General features: G+C 29.5%; 1 protein-coding gene across 1 annotated transcript; it reads left to right on the top strand.

Annotated features, from left to right (window-relative positions):
* The first annotated feature begins 222 nt into the window (after positions 1 to 222).
* On the top strand, positions 223 to 14,148 carry Targ (Tarag). Its single transcript, XM_065510862.1, has 12 exons — positions 223 to 236; positions 2,560 to 3,156; positions 3,323 to 3,507; positions 3,569 to 3,658; positions 6,834 to 6,952; positions 7,016 to 7,193; positions 7,528 to 7,686; positions 7,750 to 8,015; positions 8,081 to 8,210; positions 8,515 to 9,090; positions 11,834 to 12,070; positions 13,889 to 14,148. Exons 1-12 carry the CDS (start codon positions 223 to 225, stop codon positions 14,146 to 14,148), a joined length of 2,811 nt encoding a protein of 936 aa, XP_065366934.1.
* Positions 14,149 to 15,474: the final 1,326 nt, after the last annotated feature.

Genomic DNA, 15,474 nt, shown 5'->3' with positions numbered 1-15,474 from the left:
CTTTTGGAACGATATGACCACAAACGTAACAAAAATTATCCAATTTTGGGCACTTGTTATTTTCCATATTGAAATTTTCAATGTTCTACTGGTTTTAAAACGCAATTCACTCAGAAGAAAAGGTTTGTTTTTTCCACACACAAAATAGTCAAACCAATTGACTGATAAAGAATAGCGTACTTGAGGATTTGTAATCCAGTTATTGAGCAAAAAAGGTGAAAAATGGGGAAAAAATTGTAAAAAATGGTCATTTTTGCGATTTTTAAGGCACTGGATGCACTTTTTTCGGGTAGGTATGTTCCGCTTTTTTTTCTCCTATTCAATATCTACAACTTTGCTTCAGACACAAAAGAGATATTCCGTACAGTATACCGAGATATAACCGTGTTAAAATATAGAAAAATTGATAAAAATCCACCTTGAGCAAAAAAAGTTCGAATGGCCATTAAATTATTACGGCAGCCAACTTGACAAAACTAATGATGCAGAAGTTCATATTTTTGGGGCTACTTTCACATGCAATTGTCAGAATTGAGTCCCAAAATCATGTGTTGTACTGTGTAATATTTATTACAAAATTCATTCCAATTATGAATTTTTTTTTTCTGTGTGTAGAAAAAAAAATTTGTAAAATTTTGTACTTACAAGGTAAATTTTTTCGAACTTTTTTCAAAAAAGTTTAATAACTTTTACAAATATAAACCGATTTTAACAAGTAATATCTAATTTTTTCCCATATAAAGTTGTCTTTAAAACGATGTGCAAAAAATAGTTTCATAGAAAAAAATTAAATAAACTATTGTTGAATATGAAAAATTACGACAAAAATAAAAAATTAAGCGAAACTTTTTATAAAAACTTACGCAATTTTTTTTTATATACATTTTGTGTATACATTTTATGAAAGCTCTAATGTCTATCCATAATTGTTTATAATTTTGAAATCGGTCTAAAAATGTGTGAGTTAGAGGTACTAAAGTACTACGACCTACCCTAAAACAGTTTTTGCAAAATATTTCAAAATTTTGTGGGTGCTTCAAAATCTTTGAAAACGATTGAAAATCTTTGTCCTCACCTAGGCCTACAACCCCCATTAGGTCGCTTTTCAAGTTCTGACTAGTGTTTATAAAAAACCGACTTTTTAAAAAACCGGTTTGTCGGTTAACCGAAAATTGGCCTTTTTTAAAACACCGGTTTTTCGGTTAACCGACATTGAAAAAACCGGTTAAACCGGTTAACCGTCATATATGTGTAAAAATCATAAAATGTCCAATAAAGTATATAAAGCTTTAAAATTTGTAGTTTTTAGTAGTCAGGTAACCATTCCATTTATAAAACTATAAATATACAAAAGTGCTAAGTCCATTTATTTTGTAAAAATTTCAAAATTATTATCTCAGTCAAATGGAATTGAGTACAATTATGTTACTGAATATATAATACTTGTTTTAATTATTGGTTTATTCATTAAATTTCAACCAAAAAATGTAAATCAATTTTTTAATTAAATATTTGATAATTTTAAAATTTATTATCACCTCTACTTTCTGATATGAAACAGAAAATGTTACAAGTCCCAAAAAAGGACCTATAAAATGCAAACGCACTTCTTCTTCTTAGCTGTAATTATTTGTCATTATAAATCATACCAAATAATTAATAAAACTCCATTATCAGATTTCAAAAATATTTCAAATCAAATCAAATTAAATTTTGTCTCTCCTGTTATATTTCTGAAAAGCTAACAAAATGATTAATAAATTTAAATTTTAAGAACAACACACACTAATGAAGTCAAAATTATTGAAAGAATTTATGTACATCGAATTCAATTTAACATTTGGTAAAATCATGACTAAGTTTTTAATGAATCATTAGTAAGTTTTAGACTAAACTTATAGAATTATGCGAAATTTAATTTAAATTTTTAATATTATTTATTATTTATTCTGAAATAGTTTTTAAGTAAACTCATCGTGTTCTCTTATTTAGAATCATTGTAATTCTTAAAAATATTAATCTAAAGAGGTTTGTATTATAAATCAGCAGTTTAGGTTTCAAATCAGACCAATAATGTGTATACAATAATTATTAAAAATGCACAAAAAAATTAGATTTATTAATTTTAGTCCCAAATTTAAAAAACCGGTTAACCGAGTGCTAAAAACCGGGTAAACCGGTTAACCGAAAATCAACATTTTAAATTAACCGGTTCGCAAAAAACCGAGATTTCGAAGAAAAACCGGTTTTTTGTAGCAGAGTGTTATTATTATATCTTGCAACTATATTGTATTTTATATTTGTGAAGTTATTTTCTACAATATGTTTGTTGGTTTAGCAAACAACTGTTGATTTTTATTCCGAATTTCAAAAAAGTAAATGTCAAGTAACTGACAACATTTTTAAATCGAAAAAAAAAACATTTCAAAATTTTCATAAAATAAAAACAATAAGAATTTCAAATCATCTTAAAAAATGGATAATTCTTTAAAAAAGTATTAAAAAAATATATGTATATAAAATTCTCAAGAACATTTTAATAAAAATTTAACATTTTAGTAAAAAAGATGTGGCTACAGATACCTCAGAATTTCAAGTGGTTTCATCCTGCTCATCATCATCATCCTCAACATCAACGGAAATAACAAAAAGTTCTTCAACACTAGCTTATACATCTACTTCCATAGTTACTGAATTGAATAAAAAGATAAAACCTGCTGCTGTAGCAAGAAATAAAAGAGTTTCAGATACTTCACCACCAAAACGTCCCCTTAAAAAGCGATATTCTAAGGATGATTACATATCTCCAAGCACTTCTAGTTCCTTAAAAAGTTTAAAAAATGTGGCTTTATCTAGGTTAAACCAGAAAGAAGCAACTACTTCTATCGAACAAATTGTTAGCGACTTAAGCTACTCCACTGTTACCACCTCCTCCACCATTACTGAAAGTGTGGAATTTCCATTGACAACTACGGAAAATGAAGAGTCTAGAAATACCCAAAGGAAACCAGAAACTGTTCCGCCAACTTTTTATTATGATTCTGTGTCATCTACTACATCAACGATCACATCAATTGCACGTGCCAGTACAACAATTCCAGCAAAAGAGAAAGTAGCAACTGATCCGGATAATGAAAATAAAAGTCTATCTCTAGAGTAAGTTGTATACATAAACGGGGGGTTTCGCAGTAATTTAAATCGAAAATGGAAATGTTATAATTTGTGAGTTAAATACAATGATTTTCCAATGTTTTACTTCGAATCGAATTACAGTGTAACCCTTCTACATTTATAAGAAGTTCTATATATTTTTGGGTCTTAGTTCATTAAAAAAAGATTTAGTTTCGGATACTGGTGCAACCAAAGAAACTCCAGATAGAAAACCTGTATTCGTAGATGATTCCGTCATAATAGAAGACTCTGTGTCTGGGACTGATCTTAAAGGAAGTAAAGAGAGCTTAGGGGAAAATAAAGAACTATCATTGAAATTTGTTAAAATAGACACAGGTATAATTACTAATTGGCGAAGAAATTGAAATTTAATAATTAATTTATGTTATATTTTTAGATTCCGAATCTTTCAAAAAATCTAGCATATCTAGACATGTTGAAAGGGCAACAAGTTCAGAAGAGAGTAACGAAAAGAGACAATTACCAGGTATGTGACTCTAAAGCAATGAGAACAACTAGGCTCTAATTTAAAATTTAAATTTTCTTGCATTTAACACGTTTCTTATTATGTTGACTCCGCTCTGAAGGGATCTGATAAAAATTTCTGCCGATAATAAGAGATTTTTGTTGTCATCTACCTAAACCTAGGTGTCCACGTAGCAATATTTATTGCTTCAATTGTCAAATTTTATTGCGTCAGTGAAATTTGCGAGTGTAGACCGCAAACTGCCATAAGTATCGATTGCGTAATGATTTCTTTACTGATTGCCTCAGCAATTATTGCTAAGTAATAAGCTGTCAGTTCATTTGTCGTTAATGTAAAATTTCTTCTTTCTATGATTCAGTTCGATTGATTAATTAATACATAATTTATAAGTGCTATTAAGGGCTAATTCCATTTTTGTGCTGCTATTCTAAAAACCAGACTTCATTTTATATTTTTCTTAAGTTTCATCAAAATCGGCCCAAAAATATATAATAATTCGCTATCTTTCCATTAGAAATTAAAAATATTGAAAAATTTTACCTTTGACCTTCACGATTTAAGGATTAACGTTTTCCGATTTTAGGAAAACTTTCAGACTATATTTAGAATTACCTGGACTATAATATTCTGAACATATTTTACTTAAAATTAATAACAATAAGGAAATTGGGCTCATTATCCAAAATATGGCCAAAAAATTGGTTTTTCTCGAAAATCGCAAAATCTATATCGCAGGTACGGAAAAACTATAGGAGGTATTGACATACTTTTTTCACATTTTTATTCCCTATTATGTTGTAAATAAATTCCCATGTGATGATCAAAAAATCTTGAAATTTGTTTAACAAAATTTTTAAAAATTTGAAATTGGAGTTTGGAAACTGCCGTTAAAAAAATATTTTTTTTTTGGTTACACCGTACGATACTCAATATTAGACACGAACCGGACGATATACGTCTGAAACAATAAATTAAACAGAGAAAAACTGCTTTTTCAGTTTTTCATTTCGTGATCCTGTTTCCTTTTAAGAGAACTTCAAATTTTCAGAGGAGTACATTATTAAAAAAATGTTTTAAAATACTTCTGATCATCCTACTATATCAAATTTGGTGTCAAATGAACAAGAATAGTTGTAAAATATTTCGTATTATTTTTAGTTTATCCTGTAAGGATCAAAAAATGTCAAAAATATCCTTTAAAATTTTTATCCTTGAATATCCTTTTAGATTTCCAAAAATTTTTTTTTAAAAAAATAGTGAGTTAAAGATCCAAATATTGGATACCTCATGCCAAAATTTCATCCTTCTATCTTAACTATTTAAGTGTTAAAAAATATTTTAAATTTGAATTATTTGATTTTTTATTTCATTCGAAAAAAATATAACAAAATCCGATGTGAAAAGCAACGAACAACAAAAAGCAACATTTTAATAAACAAGTAAAATGGTATAGACGGGCAAGCCCGTCCTTATGACGCCCTACACCGCGTATATGATTATAAAGAGTTTTCTTTTGATATGAAACTTATTTGTGTTGAATCTTATTTGAATACACACATTTTCGGTAGTGGGCCTTATATGGGAGCTATGACTAATTATGGACCAATCGTCACAAAATTTGGTGGGATGAATTGCGGATATATGAAAAATATTTTTGGAATATTGTTAACTGATCGTCACGAAATTTGGTCGTGAGAGTTCGGCTTACATAAAACAAAATTATGCTGAATTTGGTTTGAATATGTTTATAATTAAGATATTTATGAGAGCTTAACTATTTTCAAATAGACCAATTGTATGGGGGCTAGGATAAATAATGGGCTGGTTCTAACCAAATTCAATAGCCTTTGTCCTTGGGGCAATATAAAGGTATGTGCCAAATTTTGTTGAATTATCTTCAAAACCTGCAACCTGTAGTTTGATTACAAGGTTTACATGGACGGACGGACATCGCTTAGTCGACTCAGAAAGTGATCCTGAGCAGATTGGTATACTTTAAGGTGGGCGTTGGGACAATATTTTTGTATGTTGTAAACAACAGCCCTAACGCATTATTCCTCCCCCACTATGGTGGTGTAGCTTATAAACATGCACTTTTCTTAATAAAACTTTTTTGTATACTAATAAATTTTTTTTATATTTTAATTTGACCTTTATATATATAAAAGGATAAAATTTTGACATTTAGTATAAAATATTTGTGTCTTTAACGCACTATTTTCTTAAAAGGAATTTATTGGCAATCTTAAAGGATAAACATTTTAAAGGACATTTTTGACATCTTCTGATCCCTACAGGATAAAATAAAGATAATACAAAATATTTCACAACTCTTCTTGTTCTTTCGGCATACAATTTGTCATTGTTGGATTAGCAGGAGTATTTGTAAATATTTTTTGAAAAATGTACTTCTTTGATACTTTGAAGTCCTTAAAAAAGGAAGTTTTTCTCCATTAAATTTATAGTTTCAGGCGTATATCATCCGGTTCGTGTCTAACAAAATGCATTTTCCCCATGTAAATGCACCTCAAAACTAAGTCGAAAGTCGGCACGGGTTGTCCTTCTTAGAAAAAGCTACAAATTTTTTTGGTGGTATTTTAGGTCATTACGAAAGTTTTCAGCGGGTACCTTGTCAATATTTCAAAAAATTTAATTCTAAGGGTCACTCTAATAATTCATACATCAATATATACTCGAGAGGTCCGCCTTGGATGCTATTTAAAATCGTGCAAATCGATGCACAAATGGCTGAGGTATAAGGAAAAAACCAGGACATCCTTTATTTTTTTATCTATATCTGGATTATTAAATCATTAATATAGACAATATGGATATCTAATCATAGATGTCTCAAAGAACGTATAAAACGCCATAGTAAGTCGGACCTACAATGAGTCAAAATCGGAAAAAAATTGCAAACCGAAATTTTGTTCATAAAATTCACCAATAAATTAAAAAAAAAAAATTAAATTTTTAAATAAAAATTTTACCCGACTTTTATAATTCAAAAATTTAATTTTGTTCACAAAAAAATTTTTACTTATAAAGTATAATTTGATGAAGGGTACATAAGATTCAGCACAGCCGAACAAATGTAGTTTGTTTTTTTTTTCTAAAACTTTTTTTATATAGATTTTTCTTGAAATTTTTGAATTATTCCTCATTTTCTTTACAGCTTTGCTTAAATCCAGTAAATCTCAACATGTTAGAACAGCTTCCACATACGGCGATGATGATGATGATTCTGATGATGAAGATCGTGAAAGCACAAATTTGCAAATGGGACATGTTTTTGTAGGTTTTATATAACACAGTATTTTTCAAAATGTTTAAAAGAAAATCTAAATATTCTACCAGGTCTACATGGTCATACCGCCCGATGGTGGCTATGGTTGGCTTATAACTTTTATATCGTTTTTATGTCAAGTTGTAGTTGATGGCATCATGTTTTCGATAGGAATTGTATTACCAGACATTGCCAAAGATTTTAATATACCGGGATCAAATGTGGTTTTGGTGGCCTCCATGCAAGTTGGTAAGATGACCTCATTTTTATATATTAACATTTAATTTTTGTATTATCTAAATCAAAGCGTATGCGTATGAGTAATATTTCGTATTAAATATTGATTATCCGTTCTGTGGAAATAATTTTCAGATTAGTTGATTTCAAAGACTTTGGGTTGAATTCGCCGTCACTTGCCAAGCTGTGACACAAAAAATAAAAAACATTTACATTTTGTTTTTGAATTGTGCCAAATGTTTTAAAATTTTTTGAAAAAATTTTTAATTTTTTTGCAAAAATGTTTTGTTATGAAAAAATTGTATTGCATTACCACAAAAAAATTAAATACTTAATTTTCATTCAGGTTTCTACTTTCTCTCTGGCACAGTTTCAAGTGCCTTTATCAACAAATTTGGATTTCGTCCGGTAGCCTTAAGCGGCTGCTTAATGTCCATAACAGTCTTAACTATAGCCAGCTTTAGTGTCAACCTGCCCATGATGATAGTATTCTACAGTATCTTGGGTAAGTCCCAAAAAAGAAAATACTTTGAATAATAAACTAAATCCTCTTCCCTTTTACTTAAAGGTGGTCCTAGTCTTAGCATGATTTGGGTCTCTTCCCAGCTTATCATTGGTTATTATTTCGATAAATATCGGCCCATAGCAAATGGAGCTGCCTGTTCGGGGGCTGGTGCTGGCATTATGTTATTTTCCTATATGAATAGTGTATTGGTGCCGGTAATCGGTTGGCGTAATCTAATGAGAGTTCATGTGGGATTTTTGATAGTAGTACTAATAATGACCTTGACATTTATAGAAGTGGCACCCACTAGAATAGGCAAAGTAAAAGAGGTATATAATAAAACATTTTAGAATAATTTAAGACAATTTTAGAATAAAAAAAATTCTCTTTTCAGCCTTTATTAGCAGAAGATACTGAATCGGAATCATTCGACTTGTTAACTGGACTTACAGAATATGCAAGATACTCGTTTAAAGTCAATGATAAGGAATATTCGTTGGATGATAATTTTGAAACTATGTTGGGTAATTTTATTAACTACACAGAGAAAACAGATTCGTGATAGCAACTGAATTTGTTGTCAATCGAATGATTCTACCTTAGTAACCGAATTTTACAGTTGTGGCTACAATATTTTAGAAGGGGTAACAAAAGTTTGGTTGCTTCAACCGAAATCTTCTTTATCAACTGACTTTCTGTTGATAGAATTGAAAAAATCTATGTGTGTAACCCAATCATTCGATTAGCAACAAATTCAGTTGCTATCACGAATCTGTTTTCTCTATGTACAAAAATTTATCCATGTTATACATACATTTTTTTATCCAGAAAAAACTGATGACCCCAAAGACAAAAAATCTCCTAAATGCTGTTATGATTGTTTAAAAAAATGCTGTCCCTCCCTACAACGTTACTGGGAACACCAGCGCGAAATAAAAGCCAAAAAAGAGGCTACCAAACGTTATGTGATTAAACAAGATCTCATTGAAAGACAGGATCTTTTCTATATGGGTCCCAAAGATCACAAACAACAACAAAATGTAGAAGAACTATTAAAAAAACGTGCCTCACAACGTCATAGCATAGCGGATGAACATGGTGAATGGCGCTCTATATCACTGGATGATTTTGATAATAAACATAAAAGACACACTGTTATCAGTACTTTGACCAACCTGCAACAGCTAAAGAAGGATCAACAAACTTCTGAGGAATTGAAAGGCAAAGAAAAACATCCTTTTTTAGAATTTTTCTCACCCCAAAACTTAATACATCCTAAGATCCGCAAGGCTTTTAGTTTACTATTTGATTTTCGCTTGCTGGCCATCATGGAGTTTCGTATTCTATTGTTGTCGGCATTTTTATTTCCCATGGGTTTTAATATACCATTTGTGTATTCTACAGGTATGTGATATAAAAAAAACAAATTAAAAATTATGTAGACATTAACATGATTGTATCAATCACATACATATGTATATGGTTGCAGTAAACAAGTATATGTTTGTAACAATCATTTTTTTATCATAATATGGTAAATCCTTCGTCATTAAAATGGTTTTCACAAACAATGCATATTTGCTGCAACCATATATATGATTGATACAATCATGTAAATCATAAATTGACCCTATTATAGTTACCACAATCATATAAATAATTACTGTGACATAATATTGTCAAAAAACTTGTAAAAATATTAAAATGGTTACAGTAAACATTCATAACTATATTTAGTCGCTGCGTGCGGTAAAAAAAACTGTACATCCTAGGATGCAATAGATATTTTGGATGCAATGCCATAGCTTACATTATAGCTACTAACAGTAAAAGACCTACAAAAATGCAGCATATAAGCAGTAATGTTAAGGAGACTTTTATTATTTTAATTTTTAATGTAAATTTGAAAGCGCCAAAGAAACAATGCGAAACTTTTCAAAAACAGTAAGAAATAGAATCATTACTGCTTCGCATTTAGAAGGCATGATTTTTGTTTGAGATGAGCCTCTTAAAAGCAATAGAGTTTTGCATCCAAAATAAAATAGCAAAAGTTCCATTATATCATTGCTTCTTTGCTGAATTTTTGTAAGCTCTTACATTTCTATTGCATCCGAATGAGAATAATTTGTTTCTAGAGACCAAGGAACACTCAAAGCAAAGGACTTCTATGGGTTAACGTGCAACAAAGAAGACAAAGGCGGAGCTGTTGACCAGTAATGTCATACCCTCGAATATTGTAGACTGCTGTTGGGCATTTTTTTCATTTATTACTTTTATACTAGCTGACCCGACAGTCGTTGCCCTGTCCAAGTTAAAAAAATGCTTGTGTTCGATTTGTGCACGTAGAGAAAAAATATAATTGGGCATGGTTACTGTAACCATTTAAATAGTGTTACAAGATGTTTTGCGCACTATGTATTGCGAACATTAAAAAAATAGTTAAATAGTTAAATAGATATATCAAAAAAAAAATTGGCGTTTTAAATTTTTCTGTCAGTAAAAACTTAAATTGGATTACTATGATCATTTAAACAAAAAATTTGCCAAATCTGTGTAGCTGTTTTCCGATTTTAGATAAATCGAAAAAAGTGGGCGTGGTCAATTTTTCATTCCGGAAAACCCTAAGTTGGGCTATGACCAATATTTTAAAAAAAAAATTTGTCTAAATCGGTTCGGCCGTTCTCTACTGATGCAATTACCAACGAACGACATTTGATTTTTATTTATATATAAGATAGATTAACGCAGCAACCGTTACAGCATGACCAGCCTCTATTTCGCAGACCATACGTCCACTAATGCCTCCAGCCCAAAACAGTGACTCGCTGTGAATGCATTTGTTTTCCAATAATCACAATGAACTCCAAAATGCGGAAATTTTGACAATCAACAAAGACATCAGGTGAAAATGTGTGCTTTAAATGACTTTGCTCGAAAAACCAAATTTTAATTATTTTCCAAATATTGAAAACACGTTAATTTCTCGTTTAAAAATTAATGTTTATTATACTTAAATTGTCACCTCTCAAACTATTTTATTTAGTTAGATTGATTCGAATTTTGGGACTACCGTCAGCCAGTCCACATGACCTCTATGTGAGATGACTATGTCTGGCCTGACCATTGTCGTTCTCAAAGAAATATGGACCGATGATGCAGCCAGCCAGTGCATAAATCTCTTAAAAATGTTGGTATACACACAAAATTCAACATAGTTAACTTTAATTAGACATAAATCACACGACCTAATTTCATGGTGATCGGTCCATAATTGGTCATAGCTCCCATATAGGGCCCACTTCCGAAAATCACTAAAAAATATAAATTATTGAAATTTTAAAAGAAAAATGTTTTGCTCTTTTACTTAGTGTAGGGTATTATATGGTCGGGCTTGACCGACCATACTTTCTTATTTGTTTTTCACTAATAAACTAAAAAAAAAATTTAAAAAATTAAAAAAAATTAATTTTAACAAGATTTTGATTTTAGTTTAGGTTAAGATTTTAATACATTTTGTAAATTTCTAAATAGAAAAAGATTTAAATAAAAAGATTTAAATTTTTGATTTAAATTTTTAACCCGAATTTTTTTTCACAAAAAAAAATTTGTTTTCACCAATAAATTTTTAAAAAATTTTAACTTGATTTTTAAAATATTAAAATTTTTTTTTTTTTTGGAATTTTTCTTATCTAAAAATATTTATTTTAAAGTATAATTTGGTGAAGGATATATAAGATTCGGCTTTCTATTTATTGTTTTTATTTATTATCTATAATTTAAGGAGTTGAACAACAGTTAGTTCAAAATCTTAACTTAGTTTAACTATTGCCAATTAATGCTTTAACTCTTAAAGACCTCAGTACATTCATTATACCAAAAAACATTGTACTGGCAAAATACCTTCATTAACTCCCTTCGTGAAACCTTGTACTTTAGCAAGTGGCTATTAAGTCTTCATACAGCTCTACCTTACAATGGATAGATAGGTATAAACCACAATTGTTTTGTAGTTTTTTTTTTTTTTCTCTTCACAAGAACATTTCTGTAATGGTTTTGTGTGTCTGTTTTAATTTTTCTTACATTTTGTATGTGTTTGTTCGGTTTTCTGTTTTCAATTTCTTTTTTCTATCTTTTTGTTCCTGGTTAGTGCGTGTACAAATTGATGCATCTTTTGCCAAGCTAATTTCACCCACCATTGGTTTCTCAAATTTTGCTTTTCGTATTGCATCTGGTTTTGTTGCATTCAAATTTCGTGAATATACAACTTACATTTGTGGTGGTGGCATGTTTTTCGGTGGTATTGCTGTGCTCGTAAGTGCCTTCTATGGCCTCGATGTGGTTTGGTTTCAATTTCTGTATGCCATGTGCTATGGCATTGCTCCAGGTAGGTATGCAGTAGGTTTTACTTCATCTATACTATACTATATTTTGGAAATACTCATGTGCATGTGCTCGCTCATCAAGCACGTTTTTATAACTACATAGTAGCTCATAGATACACACTCATACATCCATATAGATTCTTATACCATCATCATCATTCTCGCTCATATACATAAACAAACTTTCAGATACACACACACACACAGTCATTGAATAAATGACCACAGGGCAAACAGTATTAATTATGCTGCTTCATAATGGTTTGCATATCTCTGTGGCAGAGCTGTAAATGAATCATTCTTTTTATACCCTTCACCATGAGTGGCAAGCAATGTAAGTTTGTCATTCCGTTTGTAATTTCTACATTTTTCATTTGCGATCCCACAAAGTATATATATTTTGGATCGTTATAGATAGCGAAGTCCGTCTAACAAATAACTTACAAACATGATTCATACATCAATATTATCGGTAATTCTTCCGGCTCGGTTGCTATTTCTAATCGAGAAAATCGGCCCACAAATGGCTGAGATATAAAAAACCGGGACAACCTAGATTTTTGGCCTATTTTTGATCTAAATCTGAATTACTAAGTCAGTAATATAGACAATATGGATATCTAATGATAGATATTTCAAAGTTCATTGCAACGATGTATATAAGGCTATAGTAATTTGGACCAATAATGGTTCAAAATCGGCAAAAATATTTTTAACCCTATTTTTTTTTACCATGAATGTCATGAATTTTTTTTCACTAATAAATTTAAAAAAAAAAATTTTAAAATTTAACTTTTTTTTAAAAAAATTATAACCGAATTTTTTTACCAAAAAAAGTTTATGTCATTTTTTTTTAATAATAAATTTAAAAAAAAAATTAAAAAATTTTAATTTTTTTTTAAATTTTCAAAAACTATTTTGAAATTTTTTTAAAAAATTTTGTATTTTAAAGTATAATTTTGGTGAAGGGTATATAAGATTCGGCACAGCCGAATATAGCTCTCTTACTTGTTTGTTTTTAATTCGTTACGAATTAGCTGAATTCAATTCTTATTCAGCCGCTACCTGACAATTCCAGTATATCATGGGAATTTCAAATCTCAGAATTTTTTGTCTTTGGACTATAGTAGGTGATATACAAAACGAGAGTAATTCTTGCTGTCATAAACATAAACAAATTAGTTGAGTAACAAAACGATAGTGATTACTGTAGATTTACTTACAAAATCAATTAAAATTTCAATTAATTCAATTCAATTCAAATGAATTGCTAATTCTTTTTTTCTAATTCGTTTGAATTAATTCAAAATCAATTCAATTCAAATGAATTGGAAATGAATTGCAATTTACTTTGACAAATTCATTTGAATTGGAAACGAATTCATTTAAATTGGAAATGAATTGCAATTTATTTTTACCAAATTCATTTGAATTGACTCAAATTTCATTCAATTAATTGTTTTTGAATGAAAAGAATTAATTCAAAATTTTCTAATTCAGTGCATGAATAATTCGCAAATTAATTCAAAAATTAATGATTCATTTAAAGCTCTGATAGTGAGTGTATGTGTCTGTACTTATAGCTGTATGTGTCCTTATGTTTATGTACATATATGAGACTAAGTAAACGAATGCATTTTTAATTATATTCCTCTTTATGTTTATTTATGTATATTTTCCCTGTTTTTTTCCATACACTTTCTGTTACTGTAATTGTAGGTATATGTATATGTATGACCGTGTGTTTGTATTTTGTTTTCCAGCTGCCTGTCTATTTAACTCATGTGTCCTTGTTTTCTTTTTCTCTGCTTAATTTCCAGCCTTCTATTCAACACTGCGTGCCATTATCTATGTACGTTCGCTGGGCCTGGATAAGCTAACAAACGCCTTTGGTTTAACAGCTTTGGCCATGGGTATGGGTGTTTTTATTGGTACAACAGCTGGTGGAATCTTAAATGATTTCACCGGCAGTTACACAGCCTCATTTGTATTTGCGGGTATTTGTATATGCACTTCGGGTGCCTTGAAACTGGTGTTGCCCTATTTAATTAAACTCTCCAAAGATAAGGAACGAAAGTGAAAAAAATTAAAATAATCACAAAGGAAGAGAGCAAACAAATAAACAAACAAATTAAAGAAACTTGATAAAATATTTATATATAAATAAATTAAGTTTTAATTTTTGCAATAAAATTTAAAAAAAAAATATTTAAATAAAATTTTTTTAAATCGAAATTAAAAGTTTGAGTAAAGAAAATGAAACCACATCCAGAGAAAATATAAATATGGTCACTGTAATATTATGATGTAAGCCATTAGCAATCATATTATGATGGAATGATCTATCATGGTCTTAATTGCTACAACATATCACTTTTTTCCGTTAAGATGGGAACACAGCGGCTTAAACTAATTCGGGTACTGAATTCAGTGGTGCTAACCGTTTTTTTAGGTTAGCTCGTATTTTCGTGATATACCGTTATATCGAAAATGGAGGAGGTTGCACAGCAAATATTCGCGTAACTCAAAAATAACTGAATAAACTGAAAAAACCGAAATTCCGCAATAAAAATATATTTCTAAAACGACTGCGATAATTAAACACATGTTAAGTTTAAACCCAAACAATTAATTTTAAGTTGAGTCAGTTTTGAATTGGGTGTGCGATATAAAAACTCATCATGAACATAACATATCGTTACCTTAAAATACGGATGTCGTATGTAGCAAAAGTAAACTTTTCAACAGACGGTTTTTTAATGTTTAACATTAAATTTCTTCAAAATGGACCTATGGATTCTCTCCAGTTTTGTATTGAATATAATTGGAGTATTTTATTTTTATTAGCAGGGCAACCAAAAATATGCAATATCATATTTTTTGCTGTGCGTCGTATAAACATATGAGTTAGTTTTATATCCGTTTTAGACAATTTGAAGAATTTTGGCATCGATTTGTTAGTGCATATTTTGCTCTTTACTGCATATTTTGCGTTTTATAGCATATTTTTGCATATTTAACTCATAACTGCATATTTTTGTTGCATATTTTCTTTTATTTTTCATTATTTTATTTTCCTGATATAATTTTATTGTTTGTATTGTAATTTTTCATTTCTATATTTTACTATTTTGTTGAGGTCCAATGATAATTGGTCTAAGCTACTTAAATACAAAAATAGAGTACCCATAATCGACTTATCTTCATAGAATTTTCGTTGACTTAAGGGTGCTTAGTTTCCATATATTTCAATTAAATTAAAAATATACACACACAAATATTAAAATTTAACAAATAGTAAAAATACGTAAAAAATTAAAAGAAAATTCCAAAATTTTATGTTACTATGGGCAACTTCATAACAAATTTTTGAATTCATTTAAAAGAAGGAATTTAAAGCAGCTTG

This window comes from Calliphora vicina, chromosome 5 (assembly GCF_958450345.1).
Source record: "Calliphora vicina chromosome 5, idCalVici1.1, whole genome shotgun sequence".
Classification (NCBI taxonomy): domain Eukaryota; kingdom Metazoa; phylum Arthropoda; class Insecta; order Diptera; family Calliphoridae; genus Calliphora; species Calliphora vicina.
The sequence above is the reverse complement of the archived record's forward strand: the minus strand, read 5'-3'. Positions and strand labels throughout refer to the sequence as shown.